The 14,289-nt window shown below is 39.7% G+C and overlaps 1 protein-coding gene across 2 annotated transcripts in view; it reads right to left on the bottom strand.

The window, feature by feature from the left end:
* Positions 1–14,289, bottom strand: part of CFDP1 (craniofacial development protein 1) — a 107,298-nt gene that overhangs the window by 69,493 nt on the left and 23,516 nt on the right. For both annotated transcript variants that reach the window (XM_045818835.1, XM_045818836.1), the window contains one exon: positions 11,919–12,038. In XM_045818835.1, the coding sequence (XP_045674791.1) occupies positions 11,919–12,038 (120 nt within the window). The remainder of the gene's footprint in view (positions 1–11,918; positions 12,039–14,289) is intronic.

The raw sequence follows: 14,289 nt of genomic DNA, 5'->3' as shown, positions 1-14,289 counted from the left end.
GTGACTTTTTCATGGTCATAAGCACCCAGAATTACTAGATCTAAAATGAAGACTTGTTCAGCTTTTCTATTTTCTCAACAATATGGAAGTATTAACCCAGTTTAAAAGCTTAAATTATTTCAACTGAAATTTGTCATAGGTACCCTTGGGTAACAGGGTTTGGGCAAGAATCCAGGGCTAAACAACTGAATATAGTAAATGTTGAACTTCAGATCAGCTTGCTTTTCAATCCCCGACCAAAATAATTAGAGCACAGCTGCTAAGCCTCTCCCATAAAAAAAAATCCCCACTCCAAATTAAAATTTTACCCACCTCAAAACTTGATCAGAACACTGATTGTTATACTTTGGACAAATGACATTCTTCACTGATGTTTAAACATTTGGAAATACATAGTAACTTCCAACACTAAGGACCTGAGAGAGAAGCAGCACCACATTTTAAAGGATGTATACAGTCCCTAAACTGGCTCACAATTTCTCTCAGGGTTTATAAAACTCAGAATTTTATCTGACTTCTTAAATGACTGAATTAACTCTGGTGATTTGATGCGGGATGGCGACTATCTATAGGCAATACCCAAAATCTTGTTCTTTTTTTAACACTTGACAAGCACACAAAAATGTAGCATTAGTTTAATTCTTGAAAAAAAAAAAAAAGGTATGTTTTTGGTACATGTTTTCAAGGGAAGGGAAATTTCAGGCCACAACTCAAACCAGCAGTCTGTGACGGTCCAGTTAACATAATGATTGTGGAGAAAACGCTGATGATGACTGGTAACGGTGTGCCGAAAGGGGCCCTCACGTAACACTGGGCGATTTCAAACGGGTGTTGCCTAACTGGCAATATCTATTAGGATTCACAGCGCACACACATTTGATGATCCAGCAACCACACTTCTAAGAATCTATCCTCCAAAAAAAATAGCACAACATAAAAAATGTGCACAAAGAATTATTACAGAATTACTCATAACTAAAAATTGGAAAGCTCATGTTCAATAAAGGAATGGCTATTCAAATTAGAGAATATTCACATGATGAAATGGCATGCAGGCATAAAAAATGGAGGTGTTTATACTGAGCCTGGCAAGATGCCCAGCGTAGACTGCAAGTAAACATGCAAGCTGCAGACTAACATAGAGTGAGTTCATTTCTGTTTTAATGTATATATGATAACAATATATTAGCATAGAATTAAGAAAAATCTGCACAAAACTGATAACCAGTTAACAACAATACTCCTCTGAGGCTGGGAATGAAGAAAAGGCAGGTAGCAAGAAGATTTCACTGCCTGCTTTCTGAAAAAATTTAAGCGGTGGGGCTATGGGTCATTTTTACTTTCTTATTTGCAGTAAAACAACAAAAACAAAACCAACAATAAAAGCTTCATATATCAAAGAAAAATGAGAAAAGAAAAATCATCTTTACTTTCTAAACATAATGGTAGAGTTGAAAACAAAACAAATTCTAATAAAAGAAAAACGTAGAAACTATATAACTCATACAACTCTCATTCCAAAAGACTAACCTAATTAGCCAAAGAAAAATGTGCAGTGCTCACACACCAGACCTTGCTCATGCTTCCACTTCCTGGAATCTTGCCAAAGACAAGAATCCTCCTTTTCAGGGAGGATTCTGCCCTCTAGTGTAACACTAAGAGATGCTAAAACGCATGCAACAATTAAGTCAATAAATTAGTGAAATTCAGTGATTTCATTAGTAAAATGAAAGTATTCCCATTTCATTCCTAGAACATCACAATTTTGACCTTAAATGGAAGCCTCCATATCCTTGTTTCTAAGCCAATTTCTTATTAATCTAATAAAATAAACTGATGGGCAAGATAAAACCAGAGGCATAGGCACAGGGAACAGACTGACAGATCTCAGAGGGGTGGCGGCTGGCAGAGATTAGCTAAAGTACATACATGCAAAGGCCACGGACACACAAAACAATGTGGTGAAGGTGGCCAGGTGCTTGGTGGAGGGGGGCGAAGGGCAGGGGGAATGGAGGGTTAAAAAAAATAAATTTCCTATTATCACACTGAGTAAACATTGTGAACATTGTAACTTCAGCTACCTATTTTTTCTATTCTTCCCTACATTCCCAAGATGTGCCCAAATCACTTTACTAACTCATAATTCACACCAAGAAAAATTTGGTACAATCAAGGGTATAGAAATATAACAAAATAGCCCTGGCTGGTGTAGTTCAGTGGGTTGAGCACAAGCCTGTGAACCAAAGGGTTGCCAGTTTGATTCCCAGTCATGGCACATACCTGATTTGCGGGCTAGGTCCCCAGTAGGGGGTGCTCAAGAGACAACCACACATTGATGTTTCTCCCCCTCTCTTTCTCTTTCCCTCTCTCTAAAAATAAATAAATAAAATCTTAAAAATATATATAAAGTTTTATATATATAAAACTATATTTTTATATATATAAAAATATATATAAAAATAAAGTTTTAAAAGTTTATAACAGATATAGGTATGTGGCTCTTAAACTCAGATATTTGAAACTTGTTGGGACTATAATTTAAGGCCAAAGGAAAAGGGGTGCATTGTGCAATAAAGTCTATCTCCTCATCAGATTTTCTGAGAACACCAGAATATGTTCAATTCCAGGCAATCTTGAAAACCACTAGAGACACTTCCTAGGTTCATATTTGCTGTAAGTATTCAATCCAAATTGACACAGGTTACCCTATTCTGGTGACCACAAATGGAAAAAGTTCTTGCTTTGAAAGCTTTTCTATGTTCAGGATCTCACTGAGATGCTCACATTGGCATGCACTTCATTGCTTGATTCAAGTCACAGATATTTCCCCTACCCCCAACAACAAAAATAAAAGAATACCACTAGTCTCTCCATGATTCTTTGAGTTACTAGCTTGGCCTCTTAAAAGCTATTTCTAGCTAGTCCTATCCAGAACAAATGGCTGCCAGAAGAAAGGCACTTAACCCAAGATGGTGAGGGTCTCTCCTGTCTGATTCCCTCAGCAACACCCTCACACATGCTGCCTACCTCGAGGACTCAGACCGGAGTTCACCACCAGACAGCGACAGCCATGATTCCCCAGCTGACACATCTTGTCCACAGCTTCCTTGTTGACTATTAAGAGATTATCAACGTACGAACATAACTGGAACTCAAGTTTTAAATCATGCTAGCCCCTTAAATTTCATGAGATAGGAATGACACTGAAATAGTGGAAACCCGGACTGGCCATAGCCAATGGGGAAAAGCCTTACAAAAGAAAAAGGAGGAAACAGTCATCTCACTTCCTTCAAAAATAACAAAATATGAAATAGCTTTCAAAGAGTCCTTCATCAGTTATAAAACTAAAGAAAGATGCTTTTTAATATATAAGGCCAATTAGGAGGGTAAGGAAGAGGGCGTGGCACAGTGGCAGAGAGCCTAGGCTTTGGTCTCAAATAGATCTGGACTGGAATCCCAAAATGCATGTAGCACTGTGCCTTAAATTCGGTAAGTTGTCAACAGAAGCTACATAGTTTTCTTAAAAAAGGCAAGGAAATGTTTAACCTGCACTGTGGGAAGATAATAGGTCTGACATTTAATCTAATGAACTGGTTCCAACAGAAACTGATCTGGTCACTGAAGGGGAACTTGCCATCTCGGGGTGTGAAACACTGACTACAGGAACCAGGCAGGTAGCAGAGGAGGGAAGCGGCTGGGCAGGGACCAGAGAAGGGCAAGCCCTGTCCACTCTGCTCCAGTTCACTGCTGCTGTAAGGAAAGAGGGAGGGCCGTGGCACAACTTCTCATGTCTGAAGAAAAGCCAATAATCCAGATTTTTATGTCAACTCTCCTGATTTTTAAACACTGGCCAACCAAGGACTGCAGCTTCCTAACACAATGTGTCTCAAAGGGGACATTGCTGGCATTTTGGAAAAGAAAATTCTCTGGACAAATTGTCTTAAGCAGTAGATGATATTTAGTATCTCTGAACCCTACCAGTGGTCTCAAGTCCTATGACAACCAAAATATGTCACCCCACATTTCTGAACACCTCTTACTGGCAGTACCGCATTTGCTAAGAATAACAAAGTTAAATTCAAAGTTAGTGGGAGGGTCAAGAACATCTGTTTACAAAGAGTAACAGACTAAGGACAGGGACAGCTCAGAGTCAACTAAAACCAAAATCCCAAATTATCATCTAACAAGAAATCTCACTAAATAGAAAGCTCACAGGTGCTTGTGGGAACAAATCAAGGCCTAATTCCCTCTCCTTACTTCTAGAATTCACCACAACAGAAGAAAACTGCCTTCCCTTTTCTGTAGCCATGGCTTGTATAGTGTTGCTAGATATTAGTTTTCCATCAATCTCTTTCTTCCCACAGCAGGAACTTTCATACAGAACTGCACATGCTTCAAATCACGGTGGAAGAAATCTAGGTACCCAAGTCCCTAGGGCACTAACACTCCTAGATTTTTCTCTTATGGCTCACTCACTCTCCCATTCAAGACCATATTTGAGTTACCATATGACTCAGCAATTCTACACCTTGGTACATACCCAAGTGACCTAAAAATGTATGTACATATAAAAACTTGTATATGAATGTTCACAGAAGTATTATTTATAACAACCAAAAGTGGAAACAAACCTATGTCCATCAACTAATAAACTTCAAAATGTGGGATATTCATACATGAAATATTATTTGGCCATAATGAATGAAGTACAGACATATGAATGAACCTTGAGGACAAAATACTAAGTCAAAGCAGCCAGACACAAAAGGATTAAAAATATTGTACGTTTCCATGTATAGGAAATGTCCAAAAGGCAAATCTAGACACAGAAGATAGATTAATGCTAACTTAGAAGTGGGAAAGAGAGGTGGGGACGGAAGTGAAGAGTGAGTGCATTTCTTATGGGGGTGGTAAAAACTTTTCATGGTTGCATAGCTTTATGAATGCACAACTCTATGAATATGCTTAAAGCCAAGGAACTGTAAAATTTAAGTTGTTGAATAAATAAAAACAGCTCAAAAAAGCTGTTTTTAGAGGGGAAAAAAGTACATTTAAAATTATTAAATTTGCAAATACCACTTTGTTCTCATATAGACTAGGGTCCAAAAAATATCATAGGTTACATCTGCTAGAATACCTACTTCATTCTAATTATCTTAATTATTACGATGACCAATAAGCTCTCACTCATGATAGTTAGTGAAATAAGCTGATCTTCCTCTTCTGGAACGGTCATTCCCTAAGGCATTAAACAATCTCAACATGTTCCGTTGACCCTCAAACAATGTGGGTTTGAACTGCGTGGGTCCCCTTATACATGAATTTTTTTCAACTGACCCAAGCAGTTCAAACCTACACTGTTTAAGGGTCAACTGGAGTTGAGAATCTGTACATGCAGAGAGCAAATTTAAGTTATACTTGAATTTTATTCCTGGGCAGGCAACATTCCTAATTTTGGGTTGTTCAAGGGTCACCTGCATCTATTCATCAGGCACAGGCAGACACAGGCTGACTGGTCAGGCATTTCATGACAGCATCAAACCAGAAGGTAAAGTCAGATTGTAGCTTGTCTTTTGTTGTTGTTGATGTAAATACTGTATTAACTTTGAAATGCTCCTCTCAACATGAAGGCAACCCCTTTAAAAATAAAAGAGCCTGTCCTATCTGGTGTGGCTCAGTGGATTGAGCCCTGGCCTGAGAACCAGAAGGTCTCCAGTTTGATTCCCAGTCAGCACACATGCCTGGGTTGCGGGCCAGGTCTCCAGTTGGGGGCATGTGGGAGGTAACTGAACGATGTATCTCTTGCACACTGATGTTTCTCTCCCCCTCTTTCTCCCTCTCTTTCCCTCTCTCTAAAAAATAAATAAATAAAATCTTTCAAAAAATCTTCACGTCTAATACTTAAAAATAAATAAAATATTTTCTAAAAAGAGCCTAAAAAACAATTAACATAGGTCAGAGGTCTAATTGATCTTCCTAGTTAGAGCTTCTGATATACATAGAACCATTTCCACCTAATATTACAGCAATACCAGATTTTTGTTACTTTAAGTGAAATGTTCAATGCTCTCTATCAAAACACTACATATACTGAAAAATTTAAAAACTTTAAAAAGCCAACAAAGTCATATTAAGTCACATCCAGGGAGTTTGGCAGAGATTAACTGGTCAGACAGGAAGACTCTGTTGTATAAATTAGGTTCCTGGGAGCTGACCGGTCATTAGGCTGAATACTGATAAACCTCAGAAAGTCAGGCATTACTACTGTCTTCTCAAGTCTTTAGTCTGGGTCTTCTATTTTTATTATGACACTGTGATCAATTCTCTCTCTTGCATCTTTGGGGCAAACACTGCTAAACTGAGACCACCCACGATACTATTTGAGACTTCACAATAAAGCCCCCTCTCCCTTTTTTAGGTCAATCCCAATCTACAGGAGTGAGCAAAACTGGGTTTACAGTTGTGAGTACACAAAACACAGAGTTTATTCTTGTATTATTATTTACTTATTAATAACTATGATTTATTTGTATTATTTGCCCTTTTATTATTGTCATTTCGTATCCTTACTTATGGTTTATCTTTTAGGTAATAATGGATGGTTTCAACCTACTTTTGCCCAACCCTGTATAAGGAGGTAACTAAATAAAAAGCCCTTAATTAAACAAGTTAGTGCCTATGGCTAGGGTTATAAACTTCAATGAGGCTAAAAGTCCACCAGTAGCCCACTGCTGGAATAAGGCTAACTAGTAAATGTGCAGTTGAAGGCTGACCAGCCAGATACCCACAAATGCTGAGAGAAGCAGGACGTAAGTGGCCAACAGTATTGGTAATGAGGATAGAGGGGTGTCTGGGGTTGGGGGTGAAGTGGATCAAGAGTTTAGAGTAACAAAACTATGGGAATTTGAACACACTGAGCATTGTGCTTTCTAAACCAAAGGTAGAGAGTGCTTCTTGTCGTCTCTAATTTGGGCCTCTAATTAAAATTGGATGTTCGGTTTACTCCACTCCCAAAGCATAAACTTCAGCTTTTTATAGCCTAAGCAGTGTTCTATTTTAAACATGTGAAGGAAATGCATTTTCAGTTATAAACATTTGCTCCTGTGAATCTGCTCTTATTTGCTAGCAAAGGATGTGGGACAGGATGTTTCACTCTGTTGCTCTGGTTTTCCTGTGTTGCTTAAATCTGTTTAGAGAGAAGAAAAATAAATAAATAAAGTGTTTCTGCTGGACAATTTCTATAAACTGAAGTAACTCTAAAAATGAAAATAAGTCTGTGGAAAAAATATTAGAATGATTTCTTTTAATAAACTGGATTATTCCTATTGGTTTTTCCCCTGAAAAGACTTTCCATGCCATGCGCATGCAGCCGGCAGCAGATACTAATGTTGGCACCGATCAAATGAGCCCACTTAGACACCTTAGATCAGCTGACTTCCTCCTGACCCTGTCTTTTCCCAAGCACAGTTACAACTGCAGAAGCTTTTTGATATTACAAAAAAAATCATGCCAACCTTGGTCATCTTGTAGATTTATTCAGAAATTCAAAACACACTGCATAATTCAATGAGTCCCCATTTTCATATACAATTCTGAGGGTTTTTTCACTCAGGCAGACATATCCTTGTGATGTTACGTTCCATTATAGTTTTCAAAAAAAACCTAATTCTGATCAACTTTCACTTTACCCCTTTGTAAGGGAGCCAGCAGGTCATTAATCTACTGAAAGATATTCCATCAGCTGGCCCCTCCAGATTCCCTCTAAGTCCTCCACGCCGCTCTCTGCCCAGATGCCGTCCTGTACAGACGAAAGGCTCTTCTGAATCAAGCCTTACTCAGACTCGTTGGAGCCCTCTTTTCGACTAGGCCTCAGTCACGGCCTCTGTCCTTGCTGGGCTCACACAGCCGGGTTTTAGCAAGTATCCTGCAAAGTCAGTTTAAAGAGAATCCCCATTCTTAGTATCTGATCAAGTTCCTCAACACCTATGATGTGTAATTCCTAGCCTGCTGCCAGCAAGAACCCCCCCCCCGCCCCCACCCCTGAGGTCTCCTCTTAGTCATATTCCATCCACTGACCTGCCTCCTCTCATTCTCTCCTTGGCTATGAATCCTGAGCTGTCTTTGCTGTATTCAGAGTTGTGCCTGATCTCTTTCCCCTTTTGTGCTAGTCTTAATATCTATGGCAATAATCCTGAATAAATCTTCCTTACCAGCTTAACAAGTGTTAGAATAATTTTTCTTTCACAAGACTCAGTGGTCAGTCAACTAATGAATGCACAAATAAGCAGAACAAATCAATATTTCTCTCACTCCCTCTAAAATCAATAAATTAAAAAAAAATTTTGTAAAGACTCAGTGGTCAATGGAGCATCCTGGCAAGAGATGGGAGGAAAGGAGGAATGAGGGATCTGGGCATTTATTCCCCCAGCTTCCCCCTGGAGGATCCATCACTCAAGTGAAGGTCTTAGCTCCTGTCAGGAGGCCCTCTCTCTCGGCCATAAACTGCTCCCCCTCCTGCCTCTTGGGGCTGAAGGGTGGTGATGGAGCCTCACTATTATTACCGGCCCGAGAGACTCCGCACTATTGCTATCCCTGTGGTTTTTCATCACTTTGTGAGTTATTAAACTCTCCTCAAAGTATCCTAATTTGAGGATGCCATCTGTTTCCTGCTGGGTCTCCCTAATGCAGACATCACCTCTGCAGATTTCCTCCTAAAAAGGCTATTCGATCTTTCTAAGAAAGGAAGGCTGGTTACAAAATGCAGTCGTCTTTCCATGTGAGGGACTTGGTGACTTCAACAGGCTGACCTGGTTAAGCTGCCACTTCTCCCTCCTCTAGCTATCTTCATAATTGTAGTAACAGAGTATTTTCTGAAACATAGTTTCCAAGTAGAATCTCTAAGTATCAATAGGAATTATTTTAACCTTGCAGAGGTTGTGGTAAAAAAAATTACAGCATAGATCGCATGCATCTGAGAGATACATTCATTACTAATATGCACTAAAATGTAAAAAAAAAAATTTAAAACACTGCAAATTTGCATTTATTGTATTTATACAATAAATTACATGATTTTTATTTATTTTCAGTTACAATCTAGAAATGATAAAGAAATAGAAAAACAAATAAAAATTTTTCTTTTCAAATAATGGAAACATGGATATTGCTAAAAACTACAACCAAAAAATGTTTCTAACATTAATTAATCAAAATCTTCAATAGCTGACTTTGCAAAACCTTTGTAACGGTCACCACAAACAATATTGCTATGTTCAAGGCATAAATGCTTTCACAACACCTGCAAAAATATTTTGATAAGCAACTCTAGTGGCATTCGCTGAAGTTCTTCAACATCTCTTGGATTACCGAATCAATATATTTTTCCAGCCATTTTCGAAGGTAAATAAAAAAAGAAAATACACAACACTGACTTCTAAGTTCAAACACACACACACACACACACACACCAACTCTATCAACACCAACTTTGGAGTTCATGTTATCTCTTAGATACAATTTACTATTGCATACCACATACCCTTACAAAACACATGTTATAACCAAACTGATGGCTTAAACATCATGGGTTAGCATTAATTATGTACAAACGTGCAGCTAGTCATGACCTTGAACCTATGCACCTGATATATTCAAGGAAAGAACTTGTTTGTATCTGTCAGATCAGCCAAGACATCTGCAGGGTTAAGAAAGCCAAGGAGGCTAGGAGTAAAAATTATGCTAGATGAAACTATGCTAGAAGCCTAAGGCAGAAGAACATTTGCCTTTACATCTATCAGACACTTAATCTAGAGGTAACTTTCACCATAACACTTTTAATAAATGCAAGAGACATTATTTAATAATACCAGATACAAGCCTGGTAACTCAAGTAAAAGCCTGCGAGACTAATTCCACATGTAGTCTAAAGTAGTATTTTTTCAAATTTAGGTTGTAATAGATTGTGAATTCAATTCAGTGAGTCCTAACATTTCAAAAAATAACACATATTCAACATAATGTAAGATAGAAAATCAAAGTTTATCATATACAGTAAAGGAAAATATTATTTTACCGACTTTTTATTCACTTTTTTACATATCTATATTTATGGGTGTGCTAGGACACACTGTAAAATGTTTTCCTTACTATGAGCAGCAGTCAGTGAAGTCTGCAGGCCACTGGTCTGAAGTGAATCCCTTTCAAATGATATAATGATTATAAGGCTAAAAACATGTTTCAGCCTACAACCTCACTTTTTAAAAATCTCAACCCGCACTCAAAATACAGTTTATTTTGTGACAAGCACATCAATAACTGAAATAAAAAATGTTATGGAACAATATTTACTCTTACTATGTGATGCACTATAATATTTTTTATTCAATTTCACTTCTTTTAAATGATGATTACAAACCACAGCTTAAAAACCTCTGAGCCAAGCCTGGAGAACCCAGTTCACATTACCCTGGTCCTTCCACCACTGCCTTCATTGGTGTTTACGACACTTCCACTGTCGTAGCAAGCATTCAATCTTTTTCCTTTTTTTGGCTCCTGTGTAACTACTACATGAGTTCTGCCACATAGTCGCTTTGGGGGGCAAGAAATACTTGGAGTAAGAAGCAAATAAAGAGCATGGAGCAGATGTGGACATAGCTCCAGCTGCCTGTCCTTGCTCACCGCCACGGCACTCCCGAGAGCAGCCCCTTACTAAAGCACCTGCAGCTCACTGCCTGAGGACTGAGGACAGGCGGAAGCAGCTGAGCCAGTGAAGGACAAATATCCCAGCCTCCTTGCCCTGGCCGTGTTCTTCACTTCCTCCCTGAGTTCCTCAGCAGGACTGAGCACCAGCCACCAGCAGCAGTTACCTGCTGGGTATCGCACCCTGCGCTGGCTTCTTCCCACCTTTCACCTCCCAACTGGGGCTTCCTGGAATCACCTCTCACTTTAACGACTTGCATTCACTCAAACCTTTGTCTCAGGGTGTGCTTCCAGGTAAACGCAACCCTGGTGAGCACACCAGTGTAACAAAGTGTTATTTAGAGCCAGGGCTACAGAGATGAACAAGGCCTGTCCTAGACAAGCTCATAATCTGATAGGAAAACCAATGATTTTTTTTCAATGTAAAAAAAACTTCACTGTTCAAAGCAATGACATAAGTATGCTTAGGGAGTGAGGGAAGAAGTGGCAAATGCTGACAGAAGGGTCAAGAAGCCCCTATAGGTGACTTTTCTCCCCTAACACCTCAGGGACACAGAGTTCCCCATGGGAGCCAGCAGGTGATCAGTGCTACCTACAGGGTGTGGTCCACATTCACTTCTCTGCAGGCTAGAGCCCTGGCTTCTCGTGTTTACTGTGAGGCTTTACGTCTCACACATAAGCTAAGAAGAAAGGAATTTTTATTTTCTCCAGAGAGAAAGAATTCTATTCTAGTCTTCAGCTAAAAATAACTCAAGAAATATGGAAAATATGAGAGAAGAAAGACTATGAAGTTCCTGAAAATATGTTAATAGAATTATTTGTGAATCAGCTTTGACCTTATTATGTTTCTTTGAGGTCCTTGGGGGATGGGAGTACTCAACCCAAATCTTCATTAGACGTTCTGAAGAACTGCTGAAATTTTCATTTAAAAATTATTTCTTAGATGTAAGGTTTAGTATGTGTTCAGCCCTGTGATCAGCACTGTAAATCGGCACTTTTTTCAGGCTGATAAAATGAGAGACCTATGGCTAATTTCCCTTCGCATTTTCCTCTTGGCAACTATTTCAGCAAAGGCGGGGCAGCAGCATGATTTCGTCTCCCAGGAAAGGAGCCATGACAGCTGCAGCTAAGGTGACAGCTGCAGTTAAGGTGCGTCCTCACACTGAGAGCAGCTTCTTCAGTGTGCCAGGTGCACTTGGGCCTGGGCCTAGAATACTCACCCCGACCCAGCAGGGAGCGACGGCAGAGCTGAAGGCACGTCAGCCTGTGGTTTTTCTTGATCATTTTGCTTGAAGAAGGATTTGGCCTCTTTAGATGTAGCATCCACTTCCTTAGTCACCCTGTGCAAAGGAAGGAGACATTAAGTTTACCAAAGGAATACAAAGACAGAGACAAAATCGAAAAAGAGGGAATGAGCGAGAACAAGGAAAACACCCACTGGGTCTTCAGTAAGTTCTGGCTGTTGAGCTTTATAATTTCCAGTTTACTACAATAGTTCCAGATAGATATTTTCCCTTGCTAAATGAAATGATAATGCATTAAAGTTTGATCTCTCTAAAATCCCCTCCATTATTTTTGTCAGCATGAAACACTGCAGTAGTCACTACTGAATCACAGTCCTTGTGGGTTACTGCTGTGAGGGCTGGAAAAGGCCCTCCCACTGCACCTCACGTGTAGACTAGGACTTACACTGAAAGATCCTGTACAAGGTCGAGTGGGGAGATGAAATATTTGGGAGGAAAACACTGGTGTTATTTCAGAGAGAAAAGCAACGGTATAAACAACTAGAAATACTCTGTAGAAGATTCCTATTCTACACCTAAAACAAACCAAACATGAAATGAGATCTCTGAAAACTGGCTAATTCGGCAGTCACCTGGGAATGGACAAAAACTTTAATTGAGAATTCTGCAAAAACTGCCCTCAATAAAACTGATGATCAAATAAGGGGCAAATAAGGATATTTACGGTGCTTAAATTTTCAGATAAAAAAAGAGAAATGTCTAATGCCTGCCTAGGCTTGCCAATTCAACAAAAACATCTGAGGAATTTTCTTTAAATTCCAATCTATCTGTAGGAGGGTCAAAAATTATAGTCACTGTATTATGGATGTTCAACCAGCTCATCCAGAATAAGGCTGGCTGAGAAAAATGACAGATGAACGCTGTAAATTCCACCTTTGCAGGGAGGTAAGCCTCTCTCTTCTCTCCTTCCTTCTAGGCTTCCAAAACCAAACTTTCTTATCAAGAGCCATCTCACTCCTGCACTCAGTACTGTGTCACCCACAAAAGTGACAGACTAAAATGTGAGAGTTTTATATTAAGAACCTTCACTGGGAAAGAAGGCCAAGTTAACCTTGAAGGGTGACTTAAAAAACTGTCAGTCCCCTGCTCAGGCTCCTGTCTTGCGATGGCTCAGTGCTACCCGGAGAATCCAAAAGAAGCTGCTGAACCTTGCCTTCACAGCCCTCTAAAATCCAGACCAACTTCCTCTCACGCTGAATTTGTGTGTCCCTCACTCTCCCAAATGAACCTCTCAATAGTAAGCGTCAAGAGTCAAAAATAAGAGAATTTATATGATAGATTAAACCATCATTCAGCAGATATTCCTTCCCTTTTGACCAAGAAGATAATTTCCCCACCCCACTGATATCAAGCTTGGACACGTGACTTGTTTCCGTAGTCAGAGAGATGCTAACTGATTTGACAGCAGTAGAAGTTTTAAATGTGTTCCTGTTCTTTCACGTGCCTCTTGACACCCTCTAGCCATAAAAAGAATATGCCTCAGGCAGCTGCTCCAAGGGGGTGAAAGACATGCTGCAGATCTGAGCCCACCAGCAGCGCAGAGCCAAGTCTAGATGAGCTGAGCCTCAGACGGCCAGAAACACACCAGCAACAAATGCATGCTGACTGGTATATCCCCCGAGCCCTGGGATGGTCTGTTCCACAGCAGTTCTGTAGCGAGAGCTGACATACTTACAGTTCATGAGTGAGAAAAATTATATTTTAAGGGGTTAGGTTACTTTTTCAAGACCAGCCAGAGATTAAATAGCAGTGCTAGAAAGAACCCTGTAGATGTGGGACCTGTGAAAAAAAAAATGACATGGCCTCTACCCTTAAGGGGCTCACAGCCTATCAGGGCAGCCCCCCACGAAAACAAGTCATGACCACATGTGATCTGTAGTAAGTGCCATAAAGGAAGCATGGAAAAGTACAACCGTGGGAACACCCTGTTCATTTCTGTGTGTCCGGTCCTATTCACCTCACCAGGAAACAAGTTCTATAAACCGGTGTATTCCTCTCAGGGGCTTTGCTAATTGACAGAGTAATATCAGCAGAAGATGACTCCACCTAGAAGAACGCCACTTTTAACAAGCAACAAGAAGAGATTCAGCCATCAAAATACCTTCAAGTAGGAGTGGTCTAAATTGCAGACCACTCCTAATATACAAGAAGGAGCCTTGACCAGAAAAGGCCCACTACTGGCAGTAGTTAATTCAAGTGTTATCAGCAGAAATTCCATTTTAAGTTCATTTTCACTTACTCAGAGCTTCCTCAAAAGTCTTATTTAGGCAGAAACTTTCCATGACTG

Source organism: Phyllostomus hastatus, unplaced genomic scaffold (assembly GCF_019186645.2).
Source record: "Phyllostomus hastatus isolate PE091 unplaced genomic scaffold, TTU_PhHast_1.1 phas_scaffold_345, whole genome shotgun sequence".
NCBI lineage: Eukaryota > Metazoa > Chordata > Mammalia > Chiroptera > Phyllostomidae > Phyllostomus > Phyllostomus hastatus.
This window is presented reverse-complemented; position numbering and strand designations above follow the sequence as displayed.